The 27,831-nt window shown below is 47.8% G+C and overlaps 8 protein-coding genes and 1 non-coding gene across 13 annotated transcripts; 4 read left to right on the forward strand and 5 right to left on the reverse strand.

Moving 5' to 3' along the window:
- Positions 1–2,256: 2,256 nt before the first annotated feature.
- LOC117895468 (putative mediator of RNA polymerase II transcription subunit 12) lies at positions 2,257–5,698 on the reverse strand. 3 transcript variants are annotated; one of them, XM_034803142.1, is made up of 4 exons: positions 5,443–5,698; positions 5,104–5,238; positions 2,933–3,592; positions 2,257–2,874 (listed from the first exon to the last, which is right to left on the reverse strand). In XM_034803142.1, exons 1-4 carry the CDS (start codon positions 5,558–5,560, stop codon positions 2,471–2,473), a joined length of 1,317 nt encoding a protein of 438 aa, XP_034659033.1. In that variant the 5' UTR covers positions 5,561–5,698; the 3' UTR covers positions 2,257–2,470. The 3 variants fall into 3 exon arrangements, with proteins under 3 accessions (XP_034659033.1, XP_034659035.1, XP_034659034.1); XM_034803143.1 differs by lacking the exons at positions 2,257–2,874; positions 2,933–3,592 and adding exons at positions 3,619–4,179; positions 4,245–4,862 and having other exon boundaries at positions 5,443–5,693; XM_034803144.1 differs by lacking the exons at positions 2,257–2,874; positions 2,933–3,592; positions 5,104–5,238; positions 5,443–5,698 and adding exons at positions 3,612–4,179; positions 4,245–4,862; positions 4,929–5,015.
- Positions 5,699–5,764: 66 nt separating this feature from the next.
- LOC117895473 (protein JTB) lies at positions 5,765–6,594 on the forward strand. Its single transcript, XM_034803151.1, has one exon. It carries the CDS (start codon positions 5,826–5,828, stop codon positions 6,282–6,284), a length of 459 nt encoding a protein of 152 aa, XP_034659042.1. The 5' UTR covers positions 5,765–5,825; the 3' UTR covers positions 6,285–6,594.
- Positions 6,326–9,745, reverse strand: LOC117895465 (patj homolog). Its single transcript, XM_034803140.1, has 2 exons — positions 7,859–9,745; positions 6,326–7,794 (listed from the first exon to the last, which is right to left on the reverse strand). The coding sequence occupies exons 1-2, from the start codon at positions 9,428–9,430 to the stop codon at positions 6,703–6,705; spliced, it is 2,664 nt and encodes an 887-aa protein (XP_034659031.1). The 5' UTR covers positions 9,431–9,745; the 3' UTR covers positions 6,326–6,702.
- Positions 9,746–10,381: 636 nt separating this feature from the next.
- LOC117895470 (dnaJ homolog subfamily B member 13) lies at positions 10,382–11,625 on the reverse strand. The gene is made up of 2 exons (XM_034803147.1): positions 10,605–11,625; positions 10,382–10,529 (listed from the first exon to the last, which is right to left on the reverse strand). The coding sequence occupies exons 1-2, from the start codon at positions 11,587–11,589 to the stop codon at positions 10,414–10,416; spliced, it is 1,101 nt and encodes a 366-aa protein (XP_034659038.1). The 5' UTR covers positions 11,590–11,625; the 3' UTR covers positions 10,382–10,413.
- Positions 11,626–11,652: 27 nt separating this feature from the next.
- LOC117895469 (hsp90 co-chaperone Cdc37) lies at positions 11,653–13,334 on the reverse strand. The gene is made up of 4 exons (XM_034803146.1): positions 13,182–13,334; positions 12,907–13,110; positions 12,186–12,845; positions 11,653–12,131 (listed from the first exon to the last, which is right to left on the reverse strand). The coding sequence occupies exons 1-4, from the start codon at positions 13,212–13,214 to the stop codon at positions 11,847–11,849; spliced, it is 1,182 nt and encodes a 393-aa protein (XP_034659037.1). The 5' UTR covers positions 13,215–13,334; the 3' UTR covers positions 11,653–11,846.
- Positions 13,335–13,642: 308 nt separating this feature from the next.
- LOC117895466 (gustatory and odorant receptor 63a) lies at positions 13,643–15,507 on the forward strand. Its single transcript, XM_034803141.1, has 3 exons — positions 13,643–14,074; positions 14,132–14,281; positions 14,343–15,507. Exons 1-3 carry the CDS (start codon positions 13,835–13,837, stop codon positions 15,456–15,458), a joined length of 1,506 nt encoding a protein of 501 aa, XP_034659032.1. The 5' UTR covers positions 13,643–13,834; the 3' UTR covers positions 15,459–15,507.
- On the reverse strand, positions 15,503–27,320 carry LOC117895471. Its single transcript, XM_034803148.1, has 5 exons — positions 27,309–27,320; positions 16,992–17,133; positions 16,172–16,553; positions 15,976–16,112; positions 15,503–15,917 (listed from the first exon to the last, which is right to left on the reverse strand). The coding sequence occupies exons 2-5, from the start codon at positions 17,109–17,111 to the stop codon at positions 15,702–15,704; spliced, it is 855 nt and encodes a 284-aa protein (XP_034659039.1). The 5' UTR covers positions 17,112–17,133; positions 27,309–27,320; the 3' UTR covers positions 15,503–15,701.
- Positions 16,682–16,932, forward strand: LOC117895911. Its single transcript, XR_004648984.1, has one exon. It is a non-coding gene; the product is annotated as a U11 spliceosomal RNA (small nuclear RNA).
- Positions 23,248–25,257, forward strand: LOC117895472. 3 transcript variants are annotated; one of them, XM_034803150.1, is made up of 5 exons: positions 23,248–23,455; positions 24,487–24,608; positions 24,724–24,768; positions 24,828–25,040; positions 25,146–25,257. In XM_034803150.1, exons 1-5 carry the CDS (start codon positions 23,347–23,349, stop codon positions 25,182–25,184), a joined length of 528 nt encoding a protein of 175 aa, XP_034659041.1. In that variant the 5' UTR covers positions 23,248–23,346; the 3' UTR covers positions 25,185–25,257. The 3 variants fall into 3 exon arrangements, 2 of the variants coding, with proteins under 2 accessions (XP_034659041.1, XP_034659040.1); XM_034803149.1 differs by having other exon boundaries at positions 23,249–23,455; positions 25,116–25,257; XR_004648929.1 differs by having other exon boundaries at positions 23,250–23,455; positions 24,487–24,618; positions 25,116–25,257.
- Positions 27,321–27,831: the final 511 nt, after the last annotated feature.

Raw genomic sequence — 27,831 nt, forward strand, 5'->3', positions numbered from 1 at the left:
ATTTGTTTCCTCATTAAGAAACAACAAAAATTGATTTAAGTGATTCTTTTTGGTCAGGCGCGATAGTTCAGGTCAATTAAATTGTAAACGTAATTAAAATGGCATATCAATCAACTGGAGCATTGATTAGCATACACAAGTTTTTGCCATTATGTGTTGTATCTTTAATTCTCGAATGGTAAATCAACAGAAATGTCTGTTAAGATCACTTGGGCTTGACAAGTTGCCTTTGGTCTGGTATGGTCTGGTCTGGCCTGGGTTGGGGTCTGACTCTGCTCCGATCATTGCTGGGCAAAACAGGTCTTACAAAAAGATTATTATCGCTTTTATGGTGTTTTTATCGTTTTTACAGCATTTTTCTATGTCTTTATGATTGATCTCGGTGAAGTTTTCAGTCTGTTTTAACTTTATTTTTGGGCTAAACTGTGATTTGCTGCTGGTCTTTAGTTTTTTTCGGGTGAGAGTGTGGGAGAATTTTTTTCGGCCAGCGGACGCAACTTAATCGGATTTGATAATTTTGATAAATTGCCATTGAAAGTGAGCGGTTAATATATGGTAATTTTACGGTTAGATATTAGTCTGGCTAAGCGCTGGCTTGGATTCGATTGAAACTGGGTTGGGAGTTACTAGTCATATCTTTATTTACATCAAACTCCACCCAGTTCTGTAGATTGTTTCTCATTTATTCTGGTTTCAGGTTCTAGATTGAATGAACGCGGCAACCCTGTACCCTATATGCGGTTACCGTTACGCTGACAGAGTTGCAGCGGCAATGAATTAAACATGAACTGAACGGTCGTTCGTTCGCTCGACAGCTACCAAGATTCGCATTGTTTTCCCCCACCTGTCATAACTCATACAAATATTCAATGAAAGCCACCTACCACACAGTGTGTGGTGTGTGTCGCCTTTGACGGCCTACGAAAATGCAAATTCCAAACACTGAAATATTGATATTGAACGGCTGACTGACTGCAACAGTGTTGTGCCAGAGAGCAGTCAACAGTCAGAACAAACCAAGCGAACAGCCGCAAAAAGTCACAGCTAATAACCCCCAGCCAATAGCCCAGGCAACCAGCAGTGACTTCGGTTTGCATTTATCTTTATGAGGAATGAGGTTGCCCACAGATAATGGAGCAGCAGTACCGCGGAGTGGAGTACGTTTACGAGTCATTTGCAATATCTCCAAAGCTGATACGCTCGTTTAAATTAGTTCTTTATGTAGCACATGCATTTCATTTCAATTCAATTTCACTTCTGTTATTATTATAACGAGATTTTCAACTGCATTTGCACACAATTAAGTGCAATAATTTATGATAAATTGCAATCTAATCGGAAGAATAAAATATAATCGACGGCACAAGTCAAAAGCCCACAAAGTCACAGCTCGATCCAAAGCCAAACCCAAAGTAATTTCTTTTAATTAACAATATGTTAATCGGTTGGTGGGCTCCCTTTTCAGACACAGCTACAAACAAAGTACAGGTTCCAGCAGACAGACAGACAGACACCATTTCAGGTTCAGATCCCACAGTCGCAGTCACAGAATCAATTTCAGGTTCAACAAACAGTGGAACTAATTTGCAGACTTGCAAAAGAAGGAATTATTATCGGGATTTTGCCAATGAAACTTGGTATTGATCCCCCCTTAAAAGCCGTCAACCGGCTGTCGCTGCATGAAGCGTATCGGATATGATTGAACGTATAATTAATGGTCGAGGGATTAGCGACAAGTACAAGCCACACATATACGAGTGTCCATATACTGGATGGATGCTGTACAGCCGCTGGCAACAAATTAATCAACACATGCGATACGAGCACGAGTGGGTGTCTAGACTCTAGACCAGCTGGAGAGACACAGAGAAACTCACAGAGATGTGGTGGAGTGTGGAGTGGTAGCACAAAGCGAAGTGAAGCTGGTTCTGAAAGGAGTTTGGCCCATAGAGCAAACATAAGTCAATCCATCAAGGCCAAGCAGCGATCATTGCGGGGACAACTTATCAGATTCGATATCCTTACCAGCGCATGATGTAAGCCTAAGCCCTACTCCGTTTGTCTCTCTGTGTGAGTTGAATAAGTCCGCGAACAATCAATTTTAATTTAATAATTTTATAACCTGTTCAGCATTAAGATTCAATTCATTGTGGCCACACATACCATATGCAAAACATCAGGCAAATGAACTGATGCTGATCCCAACTGATGCTAAAAATACTCGCGTGCATATTTGCGCCGATGTTTCGACTATAATTAGAGCTTCATTCAAAAAAACACACTTTTAATATTCATATAAGGCATAACAATGACAAAATTAGAGGAAAATGCATTCCCAGAAACAGGAAAGAACGGAAAGATATACTTATACACAGTTAACGACGATTGAAACCAGGAAAGACGAAGAAAAGAAAGAACATTTTCCATATTTATAGACTACGATAATGGCAATTGTTGGAGACGTTGTTCGCTAGTCCTGCTGCGCCGTGGTCTCCTCCAGATTGCAGAAGACATTACGCATTTTGTCCAGATCGGGTGGCGCCGTATCCGGATTGCGTATCCACATGATGTAGGCCTGCTTGTCGGTGCGTGTCAGTGGCTTGAAGTTGCGCGGATTCTGCGCCTCCTCGTCCTGCAGCTTGGAGTTGTAGCGCGCGTACAGAAAGATGCGATAGCGCCAGTTGTCAAAGGTCTGCTTCCACTCGGTCACATGCTTGACGGCGCCCTGGGGCACCGCATTCAACAGATTGGCCAGCTTCAGCCAGTACGGATCCAGCACGGGATCGTTGCGCCGATGATCGTTGATGAATTGATGCTGCTGCAGAAAGTGTACGTACAGCTCCTTCTGCCGTTTAGACATGCGTTCCTTGCGTTCTGTGAAAGGAAAGCCATTAGAGAGAAAGCGACATATGGTATTAGATCTTCCACTTACGTCGAATGTTATTGGTGGTGGTGGTGCCCATGGCCGCCATGCTGAAGACTTGCTGCTGGCCGGGCAGAGCGTGCCCTGCAGCGACTGCTGCCTGCTGCTGCTGTTGCTCCTCTTGCTGCTGCTGCTGTAGCAGCGCCAAATGCTGTTGCTGCTGCTGCAAGTGCTGATGTTGCTGCTGCTGCTGTATCATGTACTCGTGCTGAATGCGTTCCTGCAGCAGCTGCTGCTGCTCTTCCTCGTGCTGCTGTTGCTGCTGCTGCAACTGATGATGGTGGGAGGTTGGTGGCGGTGGCAACGGCAATGCCGGCGGCAACGGCAATGGCGGTGGTGGCAGCTGCTGTGAATGCGGCGAGTCCGGCAGCTCATCCTGCGTATCGTAGTCCATCTTCGGGCTGCAGGCCTCATAGGCGGGCATGCCCAGTTCCGCCGAGGCTGCACCACTGCTGCTGGTCTTATCGATGCGATACTTCATGCTCTCCTCGTGCTCATCCTCCTCGCAGGCTGGCATGGCCAAAATGGGCGTGGGTGTCGACTCCAAGACGCTGCTGGGCTGACACAGGTTCGTGGGTTCCTCGGGTGTGGGCGAGTCGTTCAGCAGCTTCTGCTCCGCGCAACGGCACTGTCGATTCAAGACGTAGTTATCCAGAGCCACATCGTACACTGCAAGAGGAACGGAAAGTCATTAAGGCAGTCGATGCACAGTGATCCTTAGAACTATTATAGACAATGAGGCTGTCAGGTTTTAGCTTAAAAATATTGTATTTTGCGCTTAGCATTAGTTAAAGTACACATCAACAGATTGTTTGTAATATTGCACATAGATCCCATAAATCAATAGTCGTAGCTGTTGGTGGCCGTGGTGGCCTCGTCCAGGGGCACAAACAGATCCATTTTCTCATAGTCTTGCGGTGCTATGTGCTTGTGACTTGTCCACATGGCGTACGCCTTCTGATCGGTGGCAGTGAGCGGCTTAAAGTTCTTCGGATCACTCGTCTCCGACATGCTCAGCTTGGAGTTGTAGCGCGTGTACATAAAGATGCGATATCGCCAGGCATCAAAGGTCTGCTTCCAGTCCTCCACATTCTTCACAGCGCCCTGCGGCACGCTGTTCAACATGTGCGCCAGCTTCGCCCACAGCGGTTCGGTGAGGCCATCATGCCGGCGATGATTCGACAGCATGCAGGGATTATCCTCGAAGAATTTCACATAGAGCTCCTTCTGATCCTTGGACATGCGCTCGCCGCGTTCTGTGAAGAGAATGAAGTACGATTAGGCATTGTTTAAGGGTCTTAATGGCAGCTGCTGCTCTCACTTCTAAACCGACTCATCAGTCCGGGCGTGTAGGGTGACTGTTGTGTGGGATTTGGTGCATTCATTGGCGGCAAGCTGTGCGTGTAGTTCGGAAAGATTTGCTGCGAGGGCAACGCGTGCTGCAGGGCCGCTGCCTGTTGCTGCTGCTGATGCTGTTGCTGCTGCTGCTGGTGCTGATGATGCTGCTGCTCTTGCCGCGCCAGAAACCGCGAAGCCCTTGCTATCCGTTCCACTTCTGACTCGGTCTCTGCTTTGGGTATAATGTCCATGGGATCGATGGACTGTGTCAGCGATTCGGGCGTGCGCTCCGCATAGGTTTGCGTGAGACGCAGCTTCTGCGAGCTGTCCGCATGGTCTGAGCTGGAGGTGTTGGCCTGCTGCTCAAGTGGCGAGTCCACTGGCTCATGGCACACGCCCAGTGCCGGTGAATTGGGCTGCGAGGTGGGTACATAGTCGTGCGTGTGGTGCGAGGCACTCTCGCTCGAACGCTGCGGCAATGGCACATGATGCTGCAGCGGATGATGCTGCTGCTGCTGCTGTTGTTGCTGCTGCTTGAGGACAGCCATCGAGCAGGAGGGCTCGTAGGACAGCATCTCCTTGGCATGGCCATCGTCGAGGGCTGCAAAGGGAAGCATTTGTACAATTTGGGTTTTATTACAAATGGCAAATTTCCAGATAGACTTACAAGCAAAAAGCACGTTTACCGGCTGCCGCGTCTATATGTTCGAGTAAAATACACACACAACAGATTTGATCTATATGGATATACATTTGTTTTTGGGGGGTTTCTTGACTCCGAGTCGGGCTCGCTTAAACGCTAATTGAAACGCGGCTTAGCTGCTATTGGGTTTGCTATTTACCTTGACTGATTTCTATAACGAAATTGGTAAGGTCGTGCCTTTGGGCCAGATAGTGCAGCAACAGCTCGTCGGGTATGTTAAAGCCAATTTTCTTGTTGCGAAACTCGAAATTGTATATCCCAAAGGCGGCACGCACTGCAAAAATGCAACAAATATTATTTTATACAACCATTTCCGGAGGGGCCGCCACCGCCACCGCCGGCCACGCCACGCCACTCTGCTATACACACACAGCACAGAATCGGGAGGGAGGGCAATTAAAGTCGTCTTACGACCTGACCTGGCGGCCGTGGACGCCCCATCCAGCGACCATCCAAAAATGTGTGTACTTGTGCTTACCAACGTTCTTCAGGTCCCATATGTTAAGATTTCGATTCTCCTCGGGCACGCCAATCATGAGCAGCTTCTTTGTGTCGCGAAACTGAAACGGAATTATAATGCCGGAGCGCAGCACCATTTTCTGAAATGCGCCACACGCGATTTTCACAGAATTTCATAAATTTTCCACGTTCTTTTTGTGGTTATCTTCCGTAATTGTTTTGGTCTCTCTGTCCCTTCCTTCGTTTGCACTCGTTCGTAAACATCGTGATTAGGGATGGGCAAGAAACGTCAAACTCTCGTGAAAAGTGTTGTAAAGTGTCGAGGGTTGAGCGCTGGACTTGTACAGCACTCTTTTGCAAATAAACAATTTGTCATACAATAACTTTAATAACAAAACGAAAATGCTCGAAAACTGCCAGAGATACCACATGGTACTGGGCCTGGGTGCCCTCACCCTCGTGACCATTCTGGTGCTCATCATTGAATCCCGCTATGCGGCCGAAGGACCACGCAGGCGGGAGCAGCAGTTCCTCATCGAAAACAACTCGACCTGCTGGCGCCATGAGCCATATACCGTGCTGCAGGAGTGCCATCCCTGCTCGGAGTTCGACATAGTCAGCAAGAGTCTGGGCGTCTGCATACACACCCACTACAAGGAGGTGCTGCGCTGCAAGAGCGGCGAAATTGTGACCAAAAGCTGCGATCGCGTGGCCCTCATCGAGCAGCGCAACTTCATCAAGTTCGAGTCTGCTTGCTTCGTGCTGGGCGTGCTCAGCTATCTCATTGGCTATGCCAGGGATCGTGTGCTGTCGCGGAGAACCTACCTGAAGATTGAGCGGCAGCTGAACCGGGTGCCATAGGACCTCCAGGGGATCCCGATTGACGGATGATACTCAGTGCATGTGGGGAAGGTACAATTATTTTATTTTTGTTAGCATTAAGTACATACATTATACACGTTGAAATACCTTTGTTAAAATTTCATTTCGCTAATACTAGTGGGGAAAATATTGCAAGTTTGTGGAATGCTTGTTTGTGGCAGGTTGGGAGGGGGTAGGACGATGTCGCCACCAGATCTGGGCGGCGCATCTGGTCAACACAATTTGGTGCTAATATATAATAATATGTATAACATTTTGATTTCGGTAAATAACAATATTCGGCGCATAACCTGCAAGACTTCGTTTTTGGGATTCATTTTAAAACACCCAAAAATGGGCCTTTGTCTTTGTCTTTCTTTGATCGATTTGCAGTAGCTCCTCCTCGCGAGACGCCGTTTCAGTTGCGCCAGTCGGGTATTAGGTCGGGCTCCACGCCCTTGGCAGCCGTGGCTGCTGGCATCGCTGGTGGGGCGACTGTGGGCAGTGCTGGCGGTTGCGGTGGCGGTGACATTTGCGCTTCGAGTGTCTCCTCGCTGGTGGTGCTCGCATTGCTGCACGCCTTCAGCGAGTTGTCCGTCATGGGCAGTGGTTTGGCCACACCGATGCGCACGACGCCCTTGGAGGCACCCTTCAGGGCCTGCACGGCCTGGTCCAGTGAGGCGTTCTCGAGGTTTATGGAATTGACAAAAAGCAGACGATCGCCTGGAATGAGACGTCCATCCAGCTGGGCCACGCCTCCCGGCACCAGCGAACGGATGACAATCAGTGTGTCATTGGGATCCAGCGGATCCTGGTAGTCCAGTATGGAGAACCCCAGGCCGCGGTCCCCTTTGACAAGTTCGATGATTTGCGGTTGGGATGACCACATGGCCAGCCCCGTGAGTGGCTCCAGGGAGCGCGATTTCAGCTTGGTAAACGAGTTCGCGGCAGCGGCCACGGAATCAGCGTCGGCCACAGAGCCAGCGGTGGCCAAGCTGCCGTCGGACTTGGCCTTCACCAGTCGATCGGTGGCAGGCAAAAGATTCTCAAAGTTGTTGCTCAGCTTCTTCAGGGTGTCATCGGAGAAGGGCAGCAGGGAGGTGTTCTTGTTCCGCCCGCACACCATGCGCACGTCCAGCGGCAGCTCCTTCAGTATGGCCACCACCTCCAGGTGATTCATGCCCAGCAGACGCTCGCCATTGACCTCCAGCAGCTCGTCGCCGGAGCGCAGCACCGCATTGACGCCCACCGGGCCATCGGGCAGTATGGAGCGTATGTAGTGATGGGGTCGCACCTCCCTGCCACCCTCCACATCGACGGTGCCCTCCAGCGAGATGCCCAAACCGCCGACGGCAAACTTTTTGATTTGTGCCACAATCACCTCCACATCGGCTCCAACAATCTTTTGCCACTTGCGAATGATTTCCGTTTCCGCCTCGTCGGTGAGCTCCGGATCCGTGTAGTACTTGTGACGTGTGATGACGGCACCATTCTTGGCATGCACCGGCGCCTGCAAACAGAAAGGAAAATCAGTTCTAAAGGAGATCTATTGTTAGATTTTAGGGAAGACCTACCTCAATTTTGTCAGCTAAAGGCACCACATCGGTGGGTATAATCTTTGTGGAGCCGTCCAGGGAGTCCCTGACAGCCACCAGCTGCTTGCCCGCACCGAACGTGCTCAGCGTGGTCGTGGTCATGGTGGTCGTCGAGGGTGGCGTGGTCATAAAAGCCTCCGGCGCTGGCAGTGCCTCATCCTCCAGCTCTCTGGTCAGGCTGCGGGAGGGCGTGGTGTTGGCCGACGTGGAGGATGTGGTGGCAGCCACCACGGGTGTGGGCAGTGGCGCTCGGGAGGGTGTGCCTGGGGCACTGGATGGCAGTTTATCGTTGGCAGCGATGGCCTGTTGCAGTTGCTCGTACTTGGGACCGCGCAGATAGCGCTCCAGTCGGAGATTCACCACTTGGCCAGACTTCTTGAGCAGCTCCACCGCCTGGTGGTTGGAGTAGCCCTGCAGCGACTGCCCGTCCACCTCGATGATGCGATCGTTGACGCGAATGCGTCCACTCAGATCCGCCGCTGAGCCCGGCGAGACGCTCTTCACAAAGATGCCCGACAGCTCCTCCTTCTCGCACACGTAGCCGGCAATGGTGATGCCCAGCCCGTTGGCATCCTTCTTCAGTTCCACCTGCAGCTTTTCCGTTTCGGGCAGCGCCAGCAGCTCCTCCAGCTCGATGGTGGGATCGATGAGCATCGACGTCTCGCCGCGGTACACAAAGCGATCGTCCTCCGTCGTCGTCTGCGGCGTGGAGGCTGTGGAGCTCTCACCAAAGATCTCCGGGTATCCGGTGGAGAAAAGGTAGCGCTCCAGCTCGGCAGGATCGACGAGAACACGCGTCGGTACGACCGCACAGCCCGGCTCTAAGGCATACTGAGGTGTTGGCACATTTTGCTCGATGGGACGAGCCACCACGAGACGGACATGCGTCCCCGACTGACGCAGCACGGCGGCCACCTGCTCCGAGACCATCTCGTGCAGGTTCACGTCTCCGATTTGAAGGATATGATCGCCAGAGCGCAGCCGTCCATCCCTATCCGCCACGCCGCCCGGCAGTATTGTCTTGACAATCACGCCCGAGCTCCTCGCTCCAATGATGCCAAAGCCGAGGCCCGTGCCATCATTGACCAATTCGATGGCCTGGATCTGGGCATAGTCCGTGGCGTACAGATCTGCGCCAGTCGCCGTCTTGGAGTTCTGGCTCTGGGGGCGCTGCTCCTCGCCCGTGGACTTGTCCGGGCTGCCGGGCGCCGAGTGGGAGTTGGGCGATCTGGTGGCCGATATGGATTGTTGGTCATCGAAGTCGTACATCACCTCGCCGCCGTTCAGGCTGAGGACGAGATTGCCAGCCACATCGATGTCGAAGTCATTTGGCAGCATGGACGGGTGCTGGCCCAGCTGGGCGTTCAGCTCGGATAGGGAGTCCTGCACGTGGACAATGGTGCGGAAGACAGGGTCCTGCAGGATGCCCAGAATGGTGTTGAGGCTCTCCGCCGTTTGCATTTGCAGCTTGGGGTCATCGCTCTCGTCGATGCCCTTTTTGACGGCCTCGATTTGCTGCAAGGCGCTGGAAATGTCCGCACTCAGATGCATCGTCGTCGCTGTTCCACTTTTGGGCGCGGCCTGCTGCAGCCACTGGAGCGTATTCTACTTCCGTTTTGTCTCGATTCGCGGATGGAGGTGGGGGGCGTGTGCTGTTGGCACACTTTGTCCGTAGCGTAGCACGACTGGGAAATCGAATCGTAAGTGGAGCAGCTCCCGAACCTCTCACGGCGCTTCTCTGTTCGCTTCTCAATGTGTGCCTCCACGTTCTCGAATAAATTACACACTCTGCTCAAATAGGCCTTGTTATGCGCTGCTTTTGCAATTGATTTTTAATTATCCCACAAAATGCATGTCTAGATGGAACGACCGTCGGTGGTTTTGCAGCCCTATTTTAAATGTTGTCTGCTGTTCGTTTGCACCTGAGTTGGTCGTTCATGAACGGAACTGGTGTAAGCCCATGAACTGGTTCTCTGAATAATTGCGTTTGAAATTACATTTTCAGCTACTACGATACTTTATGTTTTCAGTTTATATATGTTTATTTTTTTAAATTCTAAAATATTAATTTTAAGTAAACAAATGGAAAAATTTGCATTGTTCGTTGACTAACTTCGTGCCACTGTAGTTCAATGAACTGATTCCAATAAACTGTTTACCTTTTAGCAGCCCTGGCGCTCAGCTGCCATTTGTTATGAAATTTTAGATTTAATAATAATAAAGATGACTAACTAACTAGCTACTTACCAGCAAAATGCGGGTGGAGGGACAGAGCAGGAACCCACTTATCCATACGTAATCTCAGCCAGCTTGTCTGTACTTCTCATATATATAAAGCAATTGGCTACACAATTTGCCATCGAATAATCTAGAATTGGTTAATAACAATAAAGATTGTTTAATTGGCAACATCTGCATAGCACTGTATTGTGTTGCGGGGGTCTTTGAACTCAAAAATATATATAATTTTATAGGAAAACTACTGGAAATTTCTTAATTTACACAGGGCATGGGCAGGGCACATCTCAATCTTCCTACAACATGTTCTTCGCTTCCTCCTCCTGTAGCTCCATTTCCAAATTGTGGAACTCACGGAAGAACTCGCGCGTCATGCTCTTCATTGTGGGCGTCAAATAAGTGGGGAAAATATCTGCAATTATAGAGAAATTAACGAGAATTACATTTTGGCGGGAATTCTAGGCGCGCAGCCCGCGGCGCGACTCACAATTAAACTCAATTATGAGATCTCCGAATTGGTCAACTTCCTTGTTGGCTTCTTTGATGGCAGTCACTGCATCCAGATTGCGGCACTTGGGCAGGCCCTCCAGTGGAATCACCTTGCGGTAGCCCGGCTGAACGACATCCGTGATGACAATCTTCAGCTGGCGCTTGTCCAGCGTTGAGATGAAGAAAATAAAGCCAGTCAGGGCCTGGCTTAAGTCAATGTCATAGCGATAGACAAGATCATGGAGGTTTCGGCGCTCAAACTCTGGGTGCGGCTTGTCGGCGGCTATGAAGATAATATCGCCGGGAATGGTGGCGGGATAGCGATCGCCCTCCTCCTTGAAGCAAAAGCGCGTGCCAGCCGTGGTGCCCGGCGCGATGGTCAGCTTCAGCGTGTGCTTGCGCTTCTCCAGGCGCGACTCCTTGGCATCGACAATCTCCTGGCGCCACACGTGCATCAGCTTCACACAGCCCGAGCGCACCTCCTCCAGGGACAGCTGAATAATCTTCTCCGTATCCGCATCCTTGCTGCGCACGCCAACGCCCAGATACTTGCTGGTATACAGACTGGGCGGATTGGTGATGGCATCGATGACATTCGCGTACGGTGAGTAGCTGCCAAAGACGCTCTCGTAGACCTTCATGTGCTCGCCGTGATATTGATAGGGCGGAAAGTAGCCATTGGGCAGCATCACGCCCTCAAAGAGACCCGCCTCGCCGTAGCGATCGTAAATGGCGCGATGCAAATCGTTGCCCAGCACATCAAAGGCCATGTTGACGTACGCCCACTGCTTGGTCTCTGCCATGGGCGACAGATGGGTCAGTCGTCCCTCCTGGGCGAGCGGCACAAAGTCCTGCGCATCCTTCTTGTCCCTGTGTGGACACAGACGTATGGCGAGGCGGCGATAGGCGAGCGTAATCTGCTGCTTGGTGGCACTGCGCGGCACATCGAGCACCGCATAGTAGTCCAGCTCCGGACGATTCATTTTGCAACTGAATTTGGTTGGGAATTGTGGGATTTACTGGGAGACTGACGGCTCAAGGCTTACTGAGAATTTAGCTGACTTTTATTCAAATTATATACAAAAACTCAACGTGGAAAGGCTTTGGATGAATGAATTTGGGTATTCCATATGCGTGTGTGTTTGTGTGTTTGTGTGCGCAAGGGGTAGGGTTAGGACAGGACGTTAAGATTAGACTTATAGTGAAGATGGAACATGCAACTGCGTTTTGCCACGGGCAATCAGTCAACATCCTCGGTGCTGACGCCAGTGTAGATGGGCTCCTCCTTGGCACTTTCCGACTTGGCATCGTCGGTCTTTTCCGCACCGCTAGCAGTTCCAGCAGCAGCTGCAGCATCAGCTTCCTCCTCCTCGTCGGCTCCTTGCGGCATGTCGGCAGCATTTGGCACCCACAGCCCGGAGTCCACGCAACGCTTCATATGATGCTTGGCCACATCCACGGGCATGGCGGCAATGGTCTTCTGCAGCAGCTCCACGTCACGCGACTCAAAGCAGGCCTTCAGCTCCTGCAAAGCAAAAGATTAACAAATGCAAGCGGAAAACCCTGACTCTAAACTTACATCGGGCAGGGATTCAAAGACATCGGCTGGGTCCAAGCCCCCAGGGCCCATGCGCTCTTGACGGTCCTCCTCCTCTGCCTGTGCCACGGCCTCCGCAATCTTTTCCTGTGCTCGCTTTTGAATGCGCTCCTTGAAGCCCTTGATCTCGCTCTCAAACTGTTGGCGGTACTCGGGCAGACAGGACTGAATCTTTGAGAAGAACGAGCTGACACAGGCGCGCGGATCCACGTCCAGCTGCTTGGCCAGCTCCAGGATGTACTGCATGCAGATGCACTGATGTGCCACGTGCGCCATCAGATCGTGCTTCTCCTCCATCTCCAGGTTGATGGACCAAATCACCAAATAATTGGCCGTCTCATCGCACACCAACTGCAGATGCTCCTGGAGGAAGCGCTTGGAATCGTCATACTTGCGCAGCATTCCGTACTGTTTGCACAGCTTCTCGTTCTCCTTGACGAACTGCTTCATGCGCTGCTCGCGCTCCTCCTCCGACAGATTCTCGTCTGGCTTGCGACCGGCCTTCTTATTGATGACAGTCTTCTCGAAGCCGGGCTTGCTGATTGTGTCCACGTTCCATGGCGTTTTCTTCTCCTTCTTCAGAATATCGTTCTCGATGCGATCCAGCTCCTTGCCCTCGTTCTCTATCTTCTCCAGCTCTTTCTGCACAGGATTAAACACACAAATTAGTTAAATTTTATGGCTCTGTGGGGCAGTGACTCACCTTAAGGGCGGCTTCATCGCCATCTTTTTTGCCAATGCGCTCCTTGACGTCCAGCAGGCGTGCCTGTATGCTTTGTCGTTTCTTTTTCATCTCCTCCTTCTCCTTGTCCATTTCCTCCATGCGCTCCACACGCGCCTGGTGCCGCCAGCGGAACAGCGACGGGGTATCAATGTTCGGGTGTGTGTCGTCTTCATCATCCGAAATCTGCAAAGTGCACGCGGGACAGACGCCGGCTCGTAAACATGCTTCCATTACCTTTTATCACTCGCACTCACCTCAATGTTCTTCCATTTACTGTAGTCAACCATTTTGATAGCTTTGTTCACGTTAATTTTTCGGTAAAATGCTTTTTAGCTTTTATTTTTTATTATTTCTTTTTGGTATTTAATCGCTACAGCAGTGTGACTGCGGAACCATCGAGAAAATATACCGCACAACCCTCAATAATACACTATCTCCCTTTAAAAATATACCGTAATATACCGTAGTCTTAAATCATATTCCTCGATGTTGATGTTCTTTAGATATTACTAGCCTGCAAAGACTTTTAACACTGAAACAATAATTTAATCCGATTGAAGAATCAATTTGGCTTTTTAGAAATACTCCTTTTTATTGGGTTGTATACCTTACGACCTTATATTTTACAAATTTGTATATGAATTTTTCATTTGATTGTAAGGGAAATCCTCGTTATCGCTATCGTAAGTGCTGTCAAGCGATGCAAGTGTTGGAAAGTGTGCGGTGTGCACGCGCGCCATTGACACAAATTCGAAATTGGGACATCAGGCTAAGGTTAATGCATTCAAAAGACAAACAATGCAAATCAACAGGAAACTAAAACTCTAGCAACAATGTAAACAAGGCGTGGTCGATACGGGGCGTTACCCAATGGATTGTTAATGCCAATGTCTGGTTCTAAAAGGCCATGGACAAGAAAATTCCGAACAGTTTCTCAAAGATGGCCAACTATTACAGACGTAAAAAGGATGCGGTATTCCACAATGCCAAGCCCATCAACAGTGGCAATGCCCAGGCATATCTCTACGGTGTGCGCAAGTACTCCATTGGCCTGGCGGAGCGCCTGGACGCTGACTACCAGCCGCCGCCCAGCGAAAGGAAAAAGAGCTCCGACAGCACAGGCTCCAATAATCCAGAATTTACGCCAGTGAGTTGGAAACTTTCGACTTTGATGGGTTGATAAAAGTGTTTTTGTTTCTTTTAGAGCGTTTTCTACAGAAATATTGCGCCTGTGAATTGGTTTCTGCGTATTATTGGTGTCCTGCCGATCGTGCGACGTGGTCCGGCCCGCGCCAAGTTCGAAATGAGTTCGGCCTCGTTTGTTTACTCGGTGGTTTTCTTCATGCTGCTGGCGGTAAGTCCCCTCAAACTGTTACAAGAATTAATCAATAATGGAGTTCCCTCTCCCCCCCCAGTGCTATGTTGGTTATGTGGCCAACAATCGCATTCACATTGTGCGCTCCCTGAGCGGCCCCTTCGAGGAGGCGGTGATTGCGTATCTCTTTCTGGTCAACATTCTGCCCATTATGATTATCCCCATACTGTGGTGGGAGGCGCGGAAGATTGCCAAGCTCTTCAATGACTGGGATGACTTTGAGGTGCTCTACTATCAGATCTCGGGGCACAGCCTGCCGCTGCGTCTGCGCCAGAAGGCGCTGTACATTGCCATCGTGCTGCCCATTCTGTCGGTGCTCTCGGTGGTCATCACCCACATAACCATGTCCGATTTGAACATCAATCAGGTGGTGCCCTACTGCATTCTGGACAATCTGACGGCCATGCTGGGCGCTTGGTGGTTCCTCATCTGCGAGGCCATGAGCATCACGGCCCATCTGCTGGCGGAGCGTTTCCAGAAGGCGCTCAAGCACATTGGACCCGCCGCCATGGTCGCCGACTATCGCGTCCTCTGGCTGCGTCTGAGCAAGCTCACCCGGGACACGGGCAATGCCACGTGCTATACGTTTGTCTTTATGTCCCTGTACCTCTTCTTCATCATTACTCTGTCGATTTATGGCCTGATGTCGCAGCTCTCGGAGGGTTTTGGCATCAAGGATATTGGTCTGACCATCACGGCTCTGTGGAACATTGGTTTGCTCTTCTACATCTGCGATGAGGCGCACTATGCCTCGGTGAATGTGCGCACCAATTTCCAGAAGAAACTTTTAATGGTGGAACTCAATTGGATGAACTCGGACGCCCAGACGGAGATCAATATGTTTCTGCGCGCCACTGAGATGAATCCCTCGACCATCAACTGTGGCGGCTTCTTCGATGTGAATCGGAGTCTGTTCAAGGGTCTGCTGACCACAATGGTCACGTATCTGGTGGTGCTGCTGCAGTTCCAAATCAGCATCCCCACGGACAAGGGCGAGGGCAGCGATGGAGGCAGCAACATGACCGTGGCGGACATGCTCATGGACAGTGTGAGCAATGACATGACTTTGATGAGCAGTTCCCGTGCCACAACCACTGCAGGCACAACCCCACAGCCAACGGCCAGCACCAAGCATGCCCGCGGGCATAGGGGTTAAGGATGTGGGAGGTAGAAACCATGGGCCAAATATTTGACATTCTGTTGTTGCTAACTTTTATTTAAGTGCTGAAATTGTTTTAAGTAACGACATGCACAAACTACACGGATTAGGATCTAGTTTTTAGTAGGCGAGAGAGACGGCCAAGCACTACGAACCATAAGAATAGTTTATGAAGATATGGATGGACATTCCCTCTTTGTGTATGCTAAAATAGGCCACTCGATGCGTTCCATTGGCTATCTAAAATAGTACTCTGCTTGCTCTTTTCATATCACACACACTTTTTGAAAGATAAAAGAAAACCGAAAAACTAAAACAATTTCCAAGGGTGAAAGTTTGAGAACTTCTTTGGGTTTGTAGTTTGGATCTAGCACTGTCCATCGGGGATTCGGTGAGTATATGCTTATAGCCATTGCTGCCCAAGTACATGTGCTCGCGGCGGAAATGATAGGGAATCTGTTGGCCAAAAGATAAACAATTAATTTCCAATTATAAGTGGAGACTCTCTGCCTACCGCTCCTGGTGCTGGACAGGGTATGGCCACAGTGGCAATCTCTCGCAGCTTGTTGATCGTGCGCAAACTCTGATAGAAGCTGTGCATGGAATACCACTTGATGCAGTCCATGCAGAGCAAGCTGTAGCATATAATAACTAGGGGAAAGAGGAGATTAAAGTCAGCATAAATCCCTTACATTTATTCTTTAACTCACAGTAAGGCACATTGCCGCAAAAGATCATTGTCAGCTTGGTATCTTTGAGCATAAAGATCAACACGCCGATGCCCAGAATGCACAGGAACTCTGCCAGCAGCCAGGGCACAATCAAACCCGGTCGACTCTTGTACACGCCAAAGAACAGGGAGATGGCACACAGCGCGTAGACCGAGGAGACACCCACCATGACGTAGAGGAAGTTCTCCATGGCATCGGATAGTTGGGCTGCCGAACGCAGTCTGAGATCGTTGTGAAAGGGTGCCATGGTGTAGAAGCCATTATCCTTCTGATCCAGTATATCCAGCTCCAGCAGGCGATGAATCTGCTCCGCATGTGCCAGGCAGAGCAGCATAAAGAACAGAATACAATGGGCAACGAGCTGCGGGAGAGGCAGGTAAGGGGAAACATTAGAAAAAGCTTCCAGCAGCGATCTTTGTGCGCGCTGAAATTCCCAACTGGTTTTGGCTGCACCTCTTTGGACTTGCCACTGTCTGGTGTTGGCTCTTCAAAAAGGGTATCCGAGTCAGGATTGCGAATCTGATAGATTGGCAAGCCGAGTCGCACTGCGCCTTGGGACCATCCTCTGCCGCCTCTTGGGGTTTGGCAGGGTGCGAGCTCGCGCCTTTGGATGGATCAATTCCCATGTGCCCAGTGGGGTATGGCTTTGCATATCCGAGGCTCAATTTTTGTGTGTGGGGCCAAGACAGCTGCACCTCGTCAAAGGTCCGTATTGGCAACGGATCTGTGCGCTGGGCCCCACGTGAATAATTCATTGTTATATAAGGAAGGGTCCTCCTCCCTTTATCCTTCCACTCACCAATTGAAATATGCTCGTGAGCATCGCTGTGGTCCTTAGATTCCTGGGTGTTAGCGGCGCCATTAGAAAGTCCCAAAAGCGACGGCAGCAGCCGCTCAGTTTTTCCGTGGCAAGCAGCATTTTAATGCGTGGATTTACTTTCCTTTCCGCAATCAATTTATGGATTTTTCTTTTGCAGCGAAATGCGTCGCGTCGCAAGTGTTCTTCTTCCGCGGATGTTTCGTTTCGTCATGCAATTGTGGGGTTCTATTTGGTTTGTTGTCTTGCTTGCTGCTTGCTGGAGGTTAAACTGGGGCACCCATCCACACCCACGCAAGCGAAAAAGCTTCGCCCCCCTCGTGGCTCAAATTGCAGCAGAAAAAACGCGAAGCGACGCGACGCGACTCTGTGCTGGCTGCCAAGGTCTGGCCTGGCTGCGGGCTTTTGTTTTATTTTGTTTGACTTTAACTGTGCTCTGAGGGGGGAGCGGGGAGGGTGAGCTTTTTGCGCGCGACTCAAGATAAGCTTCAGCCACACATTTTGGTCATTTTTTGGGGGTTGATTTTTATCGCGCGAGCGAGCCGCTTTGAAGAGCTTTTTGCCGTTGCCCAAAGCTGCACAGAGTTGCCATATCGCGGCACTAAGAAAGCAATTAAACTTGGCGCTCGCTTCAGTTGCCCCTGCCCTGCCCCTTCCCCGCACCAACTGCTCGTTGCTATGATAAATTTTTGCATTTTAAAAGTCAATTTACACTGAACTATAAAAATGTAACATAAATTTTGCCAAAGCAGCTCATAAAACTCCCCGCCATGGAGAGCTGCAGTCGCCAGTCGTCGGCAAGCGAAGGGAATCAAAGTCGTGTCGTTGCCACTGGGCAATCCTCATCATCATCATCATCATCTTGGAACTGCTGCTGCTGCTGCTGCTGCTGCTGCTGCTCATCCTCTACCGTAGACTCTTTTCACGATGGCGCTCCCGCTGCCGCTTGGGCCAGCGCTACTTGTGGCCCTTAATTGATTGTTTTTCTACGAGCTTCGAGCGGAGGCTGCCTGCCTGCCGTTTGCTGGTGAGGATGTGGACTCCAGATCGCAGCGCTGCTCACAATGTTGGCCTGGGCCTGGTCTTGGCTTGGAATGATGAAGACCTCAGGGGCAAAATATGTGCCTTGGCTTGGTTGTGGCTTGTTATCATTGGGCGTGTTTTATTAACTTTTAAGCTGCCATGCACGCGAGGGGCCATAAAAGTGCAACTGGCGGTGGCGCAACAGCAACAGCAACAGCAACTACAACAAAAATCCAAAAGTCAATTAAAAATTTTTTACATTTGTTTGCACACAAAGAACTTGCAGAACTTGGCAGAACTTGGCAGAACTTTCAGAGCCCAAACCGAACCGAACGCTTGGCGCGATAATCATAACTGCAAAAAAGTAAGAAAACTACGCGCAGGCGTCGCCCCGGCGATAATTTATGGCCAACCGAGGAGTGGATAAAGGGGGCAAGGGGCAGTGGCCACTCTTGCAGGTGAGTTGAGTGTATTGAAATATCATCTTGCAACCATTTGCCGTTCAATTTGCGTTCGCAACGCTCTTTTGATTGGTTTTTCCAAGCCACCATGCCCGCGCCTCGGCCCTCTTCCGACTACAAATTGATTGCCTTAAAGTAACTTGTAAAATGCATCTAAGAGTTGGAACAACTGCAAGAGGATGACCCTCTCTGGGATGGAGTGGACTGCCTGCCCCTGGTGGCTTCTCTTTTCAGCATAAAAACAGAAGCAACATTACAAATGTGTGGCGTTATTGCCACGGGGGAGGAGTGCACCGGAACGTCGACTGTTTTTTGATTAAAAAAAAAAGAAAAGGAATCGAAATCCAGGCAGGAGTGGGGCAGATCGAAGCAAAAGCAATCGTCGTTTTTGTTAACAAGCATTTCAGCGCATGACAATTGGCATGCACACCTCCGGGCCATTAATATGCAACCGAATGCTGACACATTTGGAGCTAGCTGCAGCAGGCTCTTGTCAGTGCAGGACAGAGTCGAGGGGACTCTGAAGGAAGGCAGATTTAATCACAGAAAATCTTATGAACATAAATAACATTTCCGCGACTTATTTGCACAATTTGTTTGCCTGTTTTGACAGTCGGAGCTGCGAGGCTGTTTCCACAAATTGTTGAGGTGGGTCGTGGAGTGAGAGGCTGAGACATGTGTAGCGTAATCCACGCAGCAATTACAAGGGAACTGCATTTAGTTTGTAAATCTAAGCATTACTTTTGGCGCCCCCATCCATGCCTATCATTTTCCATAATTTGGCTAAACATTTGACACCTCTCAATGCTCTCGGCAGCGTGCAGGAAGCCTTGTCACGTTTTCGCATTTCGCATGTTTACCCAAAATATCAATTGTCGCACATATTTGCATAGGCCAAACACAACGGAGAGCGAGGCAGCCGCTGCATGCCACACAGCCATCGATTCGCGTTGGCTTTTGTCGCGCATTTTTGTGGCCTTGTCATGTCAGTTTTGGCCCTGCGATGATGGTGAAGATGTTGCAACCCCCCCAAAGCAGCAGCAACCCCTCCACAGCACACAGCTCTCAAGAGTCTCAAGGGGGTGTTCAATTGTGTCAATTTAACGCCTTTTATGCCACACCAGCACTGACACCACTCCTGCCTCCCCCTTTGCTAGCTACTGCCGCACGTTGGGCATATTAATTATTGCAGGGCATCCAAAGGATTCAAATAGATCGGCAGCATCAGCGCAGACACCGCACACAAGTGTTAATTACGCCCCAAATGCAATGGCAATGGCTCTGTGTGGGCGTGGACTGGGATTGGGATTGGCATGGACTCATTCGTGTTGGAGTATTTGCAAAGTGCATGCTCGCTTTACGCTCATCAAACATGATTATTACTAGTCATCGAATGGTACGCCCTCTGCCCTACGCCCAGCCCTCTGCCACTGCCTGTCTAAATATTGGAAATTGACAATATGCCAGCGATGCTTAAATGGTTTAGAGGAGCCCCTAAATGGAGCCTGCTAAATGGAGGTTGAAGGCTGCAGCTACTCCACTCGTTCTTGTGGGTGTCTACAGCAAACATTAGCCTGAGCCAGCGCTAAAGGCAGCTGCTAAATGTCAGCTAGGGGCGGGGTTTTTGGCTGTCTAATTAAATGTTATAAAATATGATAATTTAATCCCGCATAAAGCAGCGCAATATTTAGCATTACTTTTTCCCCTTGGATATTTATGTTTTATGCAATATTTAAACCGCTGCCCTCTGGCCATATCTAATCAGTGTTGTCCCAAAGGTACAAACTGTATACAAAAATTGTTAAAGACACTCGCTGTCCGCCTGTCTCTCTGTCTTTCAGGAGCTGCCGTCATTGCGCTGGTCTGGCAAATATCCTTGATATCATTTAGTCAACTGGAAAAAATTCAATCAGCATACTTGGCAAATATTCAACAACGTTCTGAATGTCGACAGGCAGGCAGGCAGGCAGGCGATTGTTTGACTGAATGAGCAGAGTGGGTGGTTAGGGCCAGGAGGCTTTACGGGTGTGTGGGGGGATGTGCTGCTGCTGCTGCTGCTGCTGCTGCTGGGTACCCTGTTCGCTGCATAAATCAACAGCAAATAAATGCTGATACGCTGAAAGTTCGTCTTGGGATGCGATGCTGCTTTTGGCTGAAACAAAAAATCATGCGAAGCGGAAACGCAAAAAAAAGTACAAAAGGAGAGAGAAAAGAACAGAAAGAGAAGAGAGAAGAGAGAAGCGAACAATTCGCATTCGATAATTGAATTTGCCGTGGAGGAGAGGAGTAGGAATAGAAAAAAAGAAAGAGAGACCCAAAGAGAGTGGAGAGGGAGGAGCAAGCAGTGCCCCAAGCAGGCAGCGTGTCCAGCGATGCATGCGTCGCACGTAGCCCCCGGGAGGAGGCAGTCGCCAGTGGAATGGAAGCTGAGCTTCACTTGGAGCAGAAGCAGCAGCTGGAGGAGCTGGAGCTGCTGCCATATTATGTGCACAATAAATAGACGTGATCAGCATGAGCAAGGTGAGGGAGCAGCCACGCTGTGCTCCAGCGTCGTTGTCCTTGCGCTTGGCTGAGCGGCCACATCGCTGGCTGCATGCTGAGAAGTAGCTGCCTGAGGAGTAGAAGGGAGCGTTGCCACATGCCTCGAGTGGCAGGAGGACGAGTCAGCGAAGGAAGCACTTGAGAGGATGTTGACTGAGTTTTTCTTTAGCTTTTTCTGCTCCTCTCCTCTCTTCTCTTCTCTCTTTTTTCTTTTTGTTGCCGACTGTTTCCGGCTTTTGTTGCACGAAAAGTGCTCGACAGAATCTTTTGTCCATCCGTCTGTGTGGGGTGGCTGGGCGGCTTTTGGGCTAAGTATGCCAGCGCAGCCCTCCCCTCCTTGAGTTGTTGAAACTTCCGAAAAACAAGGCGCCGCTAAACTTTTTTTATTTTTATGCTAACTTACTTTGTAGTTTCTTCTTTCTTATTTGCAACTTTGATTTTTGTTTATTTTTGCTTTCAACCCTCACACAGCACACAAAAAAAAAAGAAAACAAGAAGCTCCAAGTGGGGGTGGAATAAGCACACACACAGGGAGACACACACACACACAGACAACACCCCCCAAGAAGGCCCAGGGAGACACCGAGAAAATGGCGGCAACTTTGAAACATTTCTTGACATGGAAAATTTCCTTGGACTTTGTTTTTCCTTCTCCTGCTGACTGCCTCCTGCTGCTGCCTCCTGCTGTCGTTTTTCGAGGCTTTAAAATGCGCCATTTTCTTGTTTGCACAGCCCATGCCTGCCCCCCTCCCCTTTGGCATCCATCCACACCCTGCCAACCGGAAGTTTTATGAATTTTCTACAAAGCATCAAAGTTTCTCATTTTTTTCTGGCTGTCCTTTGGGTTTCCTTTGCCATCTACGTTTTCTTTCGCCTCTTTTTGGGGAAATCACTGCAGTGTGAATAATGACAAAAAGCGGAGCCAAGGAAGTGCAGGAAATGGTTCTTGGTGGTGTTGCTGCGTCAGGAAATATTCATAAAAAATCATCAAGAAATTCTGGAGCTTAGAAATGTTTTTGGACTGCTGTCATGCGGGTTGGAATCAAACGAATTTCAAACGTTTCACTTCAAGACAATTAAAATCCAACTTAAAATTGGAATTGGGATTGTGTCACCCTTTCTTTTAGGGGCGGGCAACATCAACTAATGAAGTTATTAGGCGCGTCAATGAAGGTCAACGAATTGACATTTAATGAAGTGAGAGGCCCGCACACTGCAGAAATGATCTTTTAATTGCCAAGGAGAGCACCTACGTAACTGCAATTAGCTGGTAGGGCTGATGATAATGATGTTGCCCCGGACAATTGACAGAGCATGAAGCGTGGAAACTAATGTGTGGAAACTAATTAGAGAGTGTCATTTGCTGAAAGGGTTGAAGAATGTCATCAAACCGAGCACATTTCAATTTTTCTTTAAAATTAAGTTCAAAATTTAAATTCAAAATTCAAATTTAAAAGACACCAAAAGATTATCTCTAATCTCACCATCGATAGTATCTATCCTGAATGCTGATCGCACGCATAATATTCGCAAGCTCTAGTTTTTGTTTTATTATTCCATCCCTCCCCACTTACTTGCTTTACCGTTGGCAACATAGATTGTATGGGGCAGCTACATGCTGCGAAAAGTGATCAGCATTGTTCCCCAACATGCGCACGGAACATTCTTGTACCCTATGGGGAAGGATATCCTCGAATTAAGGAAATGTTTGAGATCAAGGTTCCAAATCGAACCAAACACAAGGCAACCTTAACCGAGAATGAATTTAGCTCGACTGATATTTACATAGGCAACAGATAAAAAGGTTAAAAGCAATTTTAGTCTAAGATATAAACATAATTAATGCTTAAGAGCAGCTTGAATAGCAGAATTGTAATATTAATTAAAGGAAATAGGGTATGCAAAGACACATTGGCCAGCAACAAGTTGTCAAATACGCAACATTCCATTTCCACTCATCGTTTTATGCTTATTTTTGGATGGACTATTTAATTTGAGCTTTATTTTGTAAGCAATCCAATAAAAAATTCACAGAATTGATTCATCAATATAAAAAAAAATTCTAGTTTTAGCGCTGAGAATACTAATTAGCTGGTTTTATTAAGCAGAAAATCAAAATCGTGGAAAATGATTTAGAATATACGGCATTTTCGGTATATTTTTAATAGAAGTTATATTTTGGTATATTTTTGAGGATCGTGCGGTATAATTGATCAGCGGGCACTCTGAGCGGCAGTTCGGCGCGTTTTTCTGTTCAATTTTTTTTTGCGTTCAATTTGTGCTTAAATTTTGTGTTTTGTGAACTTATACAAATGGATATGTCTTACCCAATGTCGTTTGAGAAGGAGGTAATAGAGTACGAGACTCTTTGGGAGTTCTTGAAGAAAATTAAAATGGAATCCGTGTTTGAGGACTTGAAAGGTAAGCGACAAGACAACCCATTATTGCACACATTAGTACATGCGCTTATAATGTTAGCCTATCTCTCTATCTCTAAGCATTATATCCATACCCATAATTTTATCCACATCCATACGCTCATCGAACCTGATTGATCAGGTCCAATCCGCTAGCAAACACAAAACGCAGCAGAAAAAAAAAAGAGAAGACCGCAAAAACGCGGGCTTTACAGTTAAAGTGCACACACGTATGCACACATGCATACATTTATAGATGTATGCACGTTTTATTTTGCCTGCGGATCTACTCATTTTGTAACTGTTCTTTTCTGTTTTGTCTTCTTTCTCGTTATATTCGTTAAGATGCATAGATATGTGTATGTATGTACATACATAAATATATATATATATATAAGTAATTTCGGCTTACCGAATTTTAAGTACGCATTGTTTAAAGAATGTATGTATAAACGTTTCTATGCATCTAGTATGTGTGTGTGGATAAAAGTCGTCATTTTTCGAGGCACATTGCAAGTCAAACCATGCAAAACATTTTATAACAGCGCCCGCGCTTTTACTTGTATGTATGCATGTTTTTTGTGTGTGTGTGTGTGCAGATGCGCAGCCCGCTTATATCCATGGGTTGGAAGAGTTCGAATGCATGTTGATTTCGAGTGGGGAGGAGATTCATAATTGATGTACGTATGTAAGTACATGTTTATGTATATTAACATATTCACAAATGTATGTAATTACTTCTTCGCTCTTATGATTTCTTTGTTTTACGTCTTGTAGCCGCACTTTAAAATCTTTGTTGAAGTTATTTTCAATTCTTCTTCCTATCTGGGACTGTCTTTCAGCGTAAATTTGACTGCAAAGATTACTTACTAATACTTGTACTTATGTATTTCCAATTCTTCTATCTATCTGTGACTCTCTTTCATCGTAAATTTGATTGTAAATTAGTAGAAAAAAAACGTAAATTCAAACAATGTAAAAGTAGCTGGAACAAAAAAAAAAAAAAGTTAAATTCCAAATATACCCAATTTACAGCTGCTGAAGTAACATACGACCGCTTGAAGTTTATGATCCCTGAGGATGTCAGAGACACCATTCGTAAAGTAGGCCCTCGTGCCGAATTCCGTGAAAGAATTTTGAGGATGAAACGGACAGAGGTAAATAAATGTAGGTACACAGATACAGAGATCTACTATGTACACATAAACAATACATTGCAGACGAACTACAATACATTCCATTACGTTTTCCCTTTTATTTTTTTGATTACAGTTTGGAAGCATTAAGGGATACACGGACTTTAGAGTACAACACAAAGTAATTCAATTATTTGCACACACACTTTGACTTCTGACTCACACTTTTGCATTGTTTAGAATTTGGACCAACTTATTAATCGCTCCCCTGAGGGACTGACTGTGCTTCAGTCTTTCAAAACTAAACTTTCGTTAAGTCAAGAAGAGAGAGATGTGATGGTGAAACTTCTCATAGGAGAAGCTGAGACCAATCGCAATGCCATCAAAATGCAAACATTAAGCACTTTACTTGACGAAATAGTAACTGTATTTCCAACTGAAGAATCCAGGAAGGTAATTCCGTTTGTGCAATTTGGGCCTTGATTTATTTTCTTACGAAATTTGCGTTCTCTTCCTTTTTTTTTTTAGATTTTTAAAGCTTTGGAAACGCATCCTCTATTTTTTTGGCCCGGATGGAGCTCCAAAGCATTTGCATAACGATACCATTCGTAATTACTAAATAAGTTTTCACAACAGTATAAAATATATAAAATAACATTTAATCTCGTAAATGATTTGAGAATATCGTTTCAAAAGAAATTGGAATTTAATTTATGTTTTATGTGAGGGAATATGTATCCCTGTATTTGCTCAAACGAAGGAGCATATTTAAAGTTGATTTGATGTTTATTAAACTAATGTTGCATTCTTTACACCTCTTGCACTTTTAATTTCTTTAAAGTTTAGGCATTTCCCTAGCTATTTATTTAATTTGGTTTTTTGTTGGTTGGGTTGTGCTGGGCTAGGTTTGGTTTCTCAGGAGAATCAGCATAAATTATGCACGCCCACTTGCGAATGCAGTTCGTGCGTGTGTCTCCCTCCCGCTGTCTCACATCATCACTCTCTGCTCTGCTCTGCCCTGTTCTGTTGCACGTGCCTCGCCTCTTGCCGTGTGCAAAAGCACAGCACAACGCAGTACAGGTGCGAGGCGACGCGACGCACAATTAAGCGGCAAGTGGCAAGGCTCGGAGGATGATGCTCTAGGACTGCCGTTGCCGCTGCCCCCTGTGTTGCTTATTGAATTTTCATATTTTATGCCTGGAACCAGGGGGGAACTCGCTCAACTATGTAAAGTGGATTTGATAAACGAATTAGGCATCTCGCTGGCTCGAAACTTTTGCCAAACAAACAAATCAACGGCAGCAGCAAAAAAAGAGAAGAAAAAAAGTGCCACGCCACGCCTCCGCACAGGAGTTGGCTCCTCGGCAGGGGGTCCCCTTCTGTGGGCGGGTCGGGGCATAATCGAATTTATTTGTCTGAGGGTTTTCTTTTGGGACAAAGTTTTTCGCAAAGCTTGCAGCGGTTTCCAGCAGCTACTCTCCGGGATTTAAGTTCAGTTCCTCCTCCCCGTGGCCCTGCCTTCGCAGCCAGCCATGGGCCCTAACCACATTTGCACACGCTCGTCCTCACACGAGATTTGATTTTATTTCGTAGCCAGAAAATTGTGTGCTGCGGATCCGGATCGTCGGGCTGCTCTTGCAACTGCTGCTGTGTAAAATTAGCAGCATAAGATTGGATTATCTTTATGTGTTGTACAACTTGCTCGAGTCGAGTATCTCGAGCTCTCAACTCTCGGCGCATCCCCCGAACTCCGCTGTCGACCCTTTTTTTCGCAGTGGCACAGACATCGCCGCCCTGTGATTATGTATGTGGAAGCACGTGCCACGATTAGGCGAACGGCGTTGCGTTGAAGCGTGAGAGGATGGCAGGACAGAGGAAAGGGCTGGAGGGCGGAGTCAGAGGCGACACTTTTGTTGAATTGCTAATTTGCTTAAAGTCAGCCTTTCTCTCGGTTGAGTGGAGGCCAGCGGTTTTGTTCCCCGCTCTGAATTGGATTAGGTCGAGAGTGGCATCAGTTTTCGGGCATTGCCCGCCATACAGATGCGAGCTGATAACGGAAATAATGGTTGTATTATGGGGTTAGTCACACGATTTAATGCGAATCAATGAGTGTATTATTGAAGCTTGTTTACACGGGCCCGCGAGCTGCTGCTTGAACGTAAAGATCTCTTTTGATATCAGTTATTTCTTCCCTGTCCGTAGTTCATCTCTTAGCTTGGGAAAGACTTTCCCAGCTGTTCTGGCAACCACACGAAACCTCTCTCTAATTGGAACCCCATTGGCTTATTGGCTCTATAATATAGCCATCTCCATCCGCTGCTCGGACTGCGGCTATAAAGTCAATTAATCGACTAAAGTGCGGGATAATAATTCAGAGCTGGGCGCTCAGAGAAACCGCGACAACCGCCAAAAAGCGGCGCAGCACCTCGAGACGTCTCTATATAAATGGGCCCCCGGACTCTATGCTGGATAGAGGATGAGAATAGAGAATGGAGGAAGGTTATGGGACTCTTGCCAGCCAGTCAATGTTAGTGGCGTGTTGTGGTATGGTGGCTGGTGCCTCGCGCCTTTTTGCTGTTTGTTTTTGATGTTGATGAATGTCGGTTGCCACAACTTTCTGCTCTTTCTGGCTGTTGTTTTAGTTGGGTATACAAACTCGGGTACGGGACTGGGACAGGGACTGGGGTACCTTTTATTTTCTGACCGTTTTCCGTTGTTCACGTTTAATGTTTTCATTTTGTGGATTTGTCGGTTGGTTTTGTTGCGTGCTGCTTGATGCATGTTCCCTCACATTTCATGCACCTAAAGCGAGTGTGAGAGAGATCCACTTAACCTCGTGATTGATATGTTGCAATAATTCTTATCAAACAATGACCAAACGGCAATGAAAAATCGACCACAGCCAGCGCCTTACCCACAGATGGATATCACTCCCCCAACCACCACAAATAAAAGCCAAAGGAATGAACAACACAAAAAGCTCCAAAATTTCGTGTGTGCACAATTCTCACTTTTGTAAACAGCATTAAGAAATATTAATTTTCATTTATCATTTTGATTGAGCGATCAAATCACAAGAGACGAAGACGAGTCTCGATTCTCTCTGAGTCTCCGTTTGTTTTCTCGTGTGATTTCTTTATTATGATAGCAGAGATTCTCTTTTAATGATCTTTCGTCGTCTTGATTTATGATCTTCAAACACAAGAAACCCAAAGTCCAACTGGAATCGAGTGCCCATCCTAAC

Source organism: Drosophila subobscura, chromosome J, assembly GCF_008121235.1.
Source record: "Drosophila subobscura isolate 14011-0131.10 chromosome J, UCBerk_Dsub_1.0, whole genome shotgun sequence".
Classification (NCBI taxonomy): Eukaryota; Metazoa; Arthropoda; class Insecta; order Diptera; family Drosophilidae; genus Drosophila; species Drosophila subobscura.

Bases quoted from the DNA above. Each gene is read 5' to 3' on its own strand.
- LOC117895471 (XM_034803148.1), bottom strand. From the start codon at position 17,111: ATGCTGCTTGCCACGGAAAAACTGAGCGGCTGCTGCCGTCGCTTTTGG. The intron at 16,554-16,991 runs GTGAGTGGAAGG...CCTCTCCCGCAG, and splicing joins TCACGAGCATATTTCAATTG to CTCGTTGCCCATTGTATTCT. The intron at 15,918-15,975 runs GTAGGCAGAGAG...TTTGGCCAACAG, and splicing joins CCTGTCCAGCACCAGGAGCG to ATTCCCTATCATTTCCGCCG.
- LOC117895472 (XM_034803149.1), top strand. From the start codon at position 23,347: ATGGATATGTCTTACCCAATGTCGTTTGAGAAGGAGGTAATAGAGTAC. The intron at 23,456-24,486 runs GTAAGCGACAAG...CCCAATTTACAG, and splicing joins CGTGTTTGAGGACTTGAAAG to CTGCTGAAGTAACATACGAC. The intron at 24,609-24,723 runs GTAAATAAATGT...TTTTGATTACAG, and splicing joins TGAGGATGAAACGGACAGAG to TTTGGAAGCATTAAGGGATA.
- LOC117895473 (XM_034803151.1), top strand. From the start codon at position 5,826: ATGCTCGAAAACTGCCAGAGATACCACATGGTACTGGGCCTGGGTGCC.
- LOC117895468 (XM_034803142.1), bottom strand. From the start codon at position 5,560: ATGGTGCTGCGCTCCGGCATTATAATTCCGTTTCAGTTTCGCGACACA. The intron at 5,239-5,442 runs GTAAGCACAAGT...GCATTTTTGCAG, and splicing joins ATGGGACCTGAAGAACGTTG to TGCGTGCCGCCTTTGGGATA. The intron at 3,593-5,103 runs GTAAATAGCAAA...TTCCTCTTGCAG, and splicing joins CGTTATAGAAATCAGTCAAG to TGTACGATGTGGCTCTGGAT.
- LOC117895466 (XM_034803141.1), top strand. From the start codon at position 13,835: ATGGACAAGAAAATTCCGAACAGTTTCTCAAAGATGGCCAACTATTAC. The intron at 14,075-14,131 runs GTGAGTTGGAAA...TGTTTCTTTTAG, and splicing joins ATAATCCAGAATTTACGCCA to AGCGTTTTCTACAGAAATAT. The intron at 14,282-14,342 runs GTAAGTCCCCTC...CTCCCCCCCCAG, and splicing joins TTTTCTTCATGCTGCTGGCG to TGCTATGTTGGTTATGTGGC.
- LOC117895469 (XM_034803146.1), bottom strand. From the start codon at position 13,214: ATGGTTGACTACAGTAAATGGAAGAACATTGAG. The intron at 13,111-13,181 runs GTGAGTGCGAGT...TGCACTTTGCAG, and splicing joins GTAAATGGAAGAACATTGAG to ATTTCGGATGATGAAGACGA. The intron at 12,132-12,185 runs GTAAGTTTAGAG...TTTGCTTTGCAG, and splicing joins TCTTTGAATCCCTGCCCGAT to GAGCTGAAGGCCTGCTTTGA.
- LOC117895470 (XM_034803147.1), bottom strand. From the start codon at position 11,589: ATGAATCGTCCGGAGCTGGACTACTATGCGGTGCTCGATGTGCCGCGC. The intron at 10,530-10,604 runs GTGAGTCGCGCC...CTATAATTGCAG, and splicing joins TCTCATAATTGAGTTTAATT to ATATTTTCCCCACTTATTTG.
- LOC117895465 (XM_034803140.1), bottom strand. From the start codon at position 9,430: ATGCATCTGAGTGCGGACATTTCCAGCGCCTTGCAGCAAATCGAGGCC. The intron at 7,795-7,858 runs GTAGGTCTTCCC...TTCTGTTTGCAG, and splicing joins CTTTAGCTGACAAAATTGAG to GCGCCGGTGCATGCCAAGAA.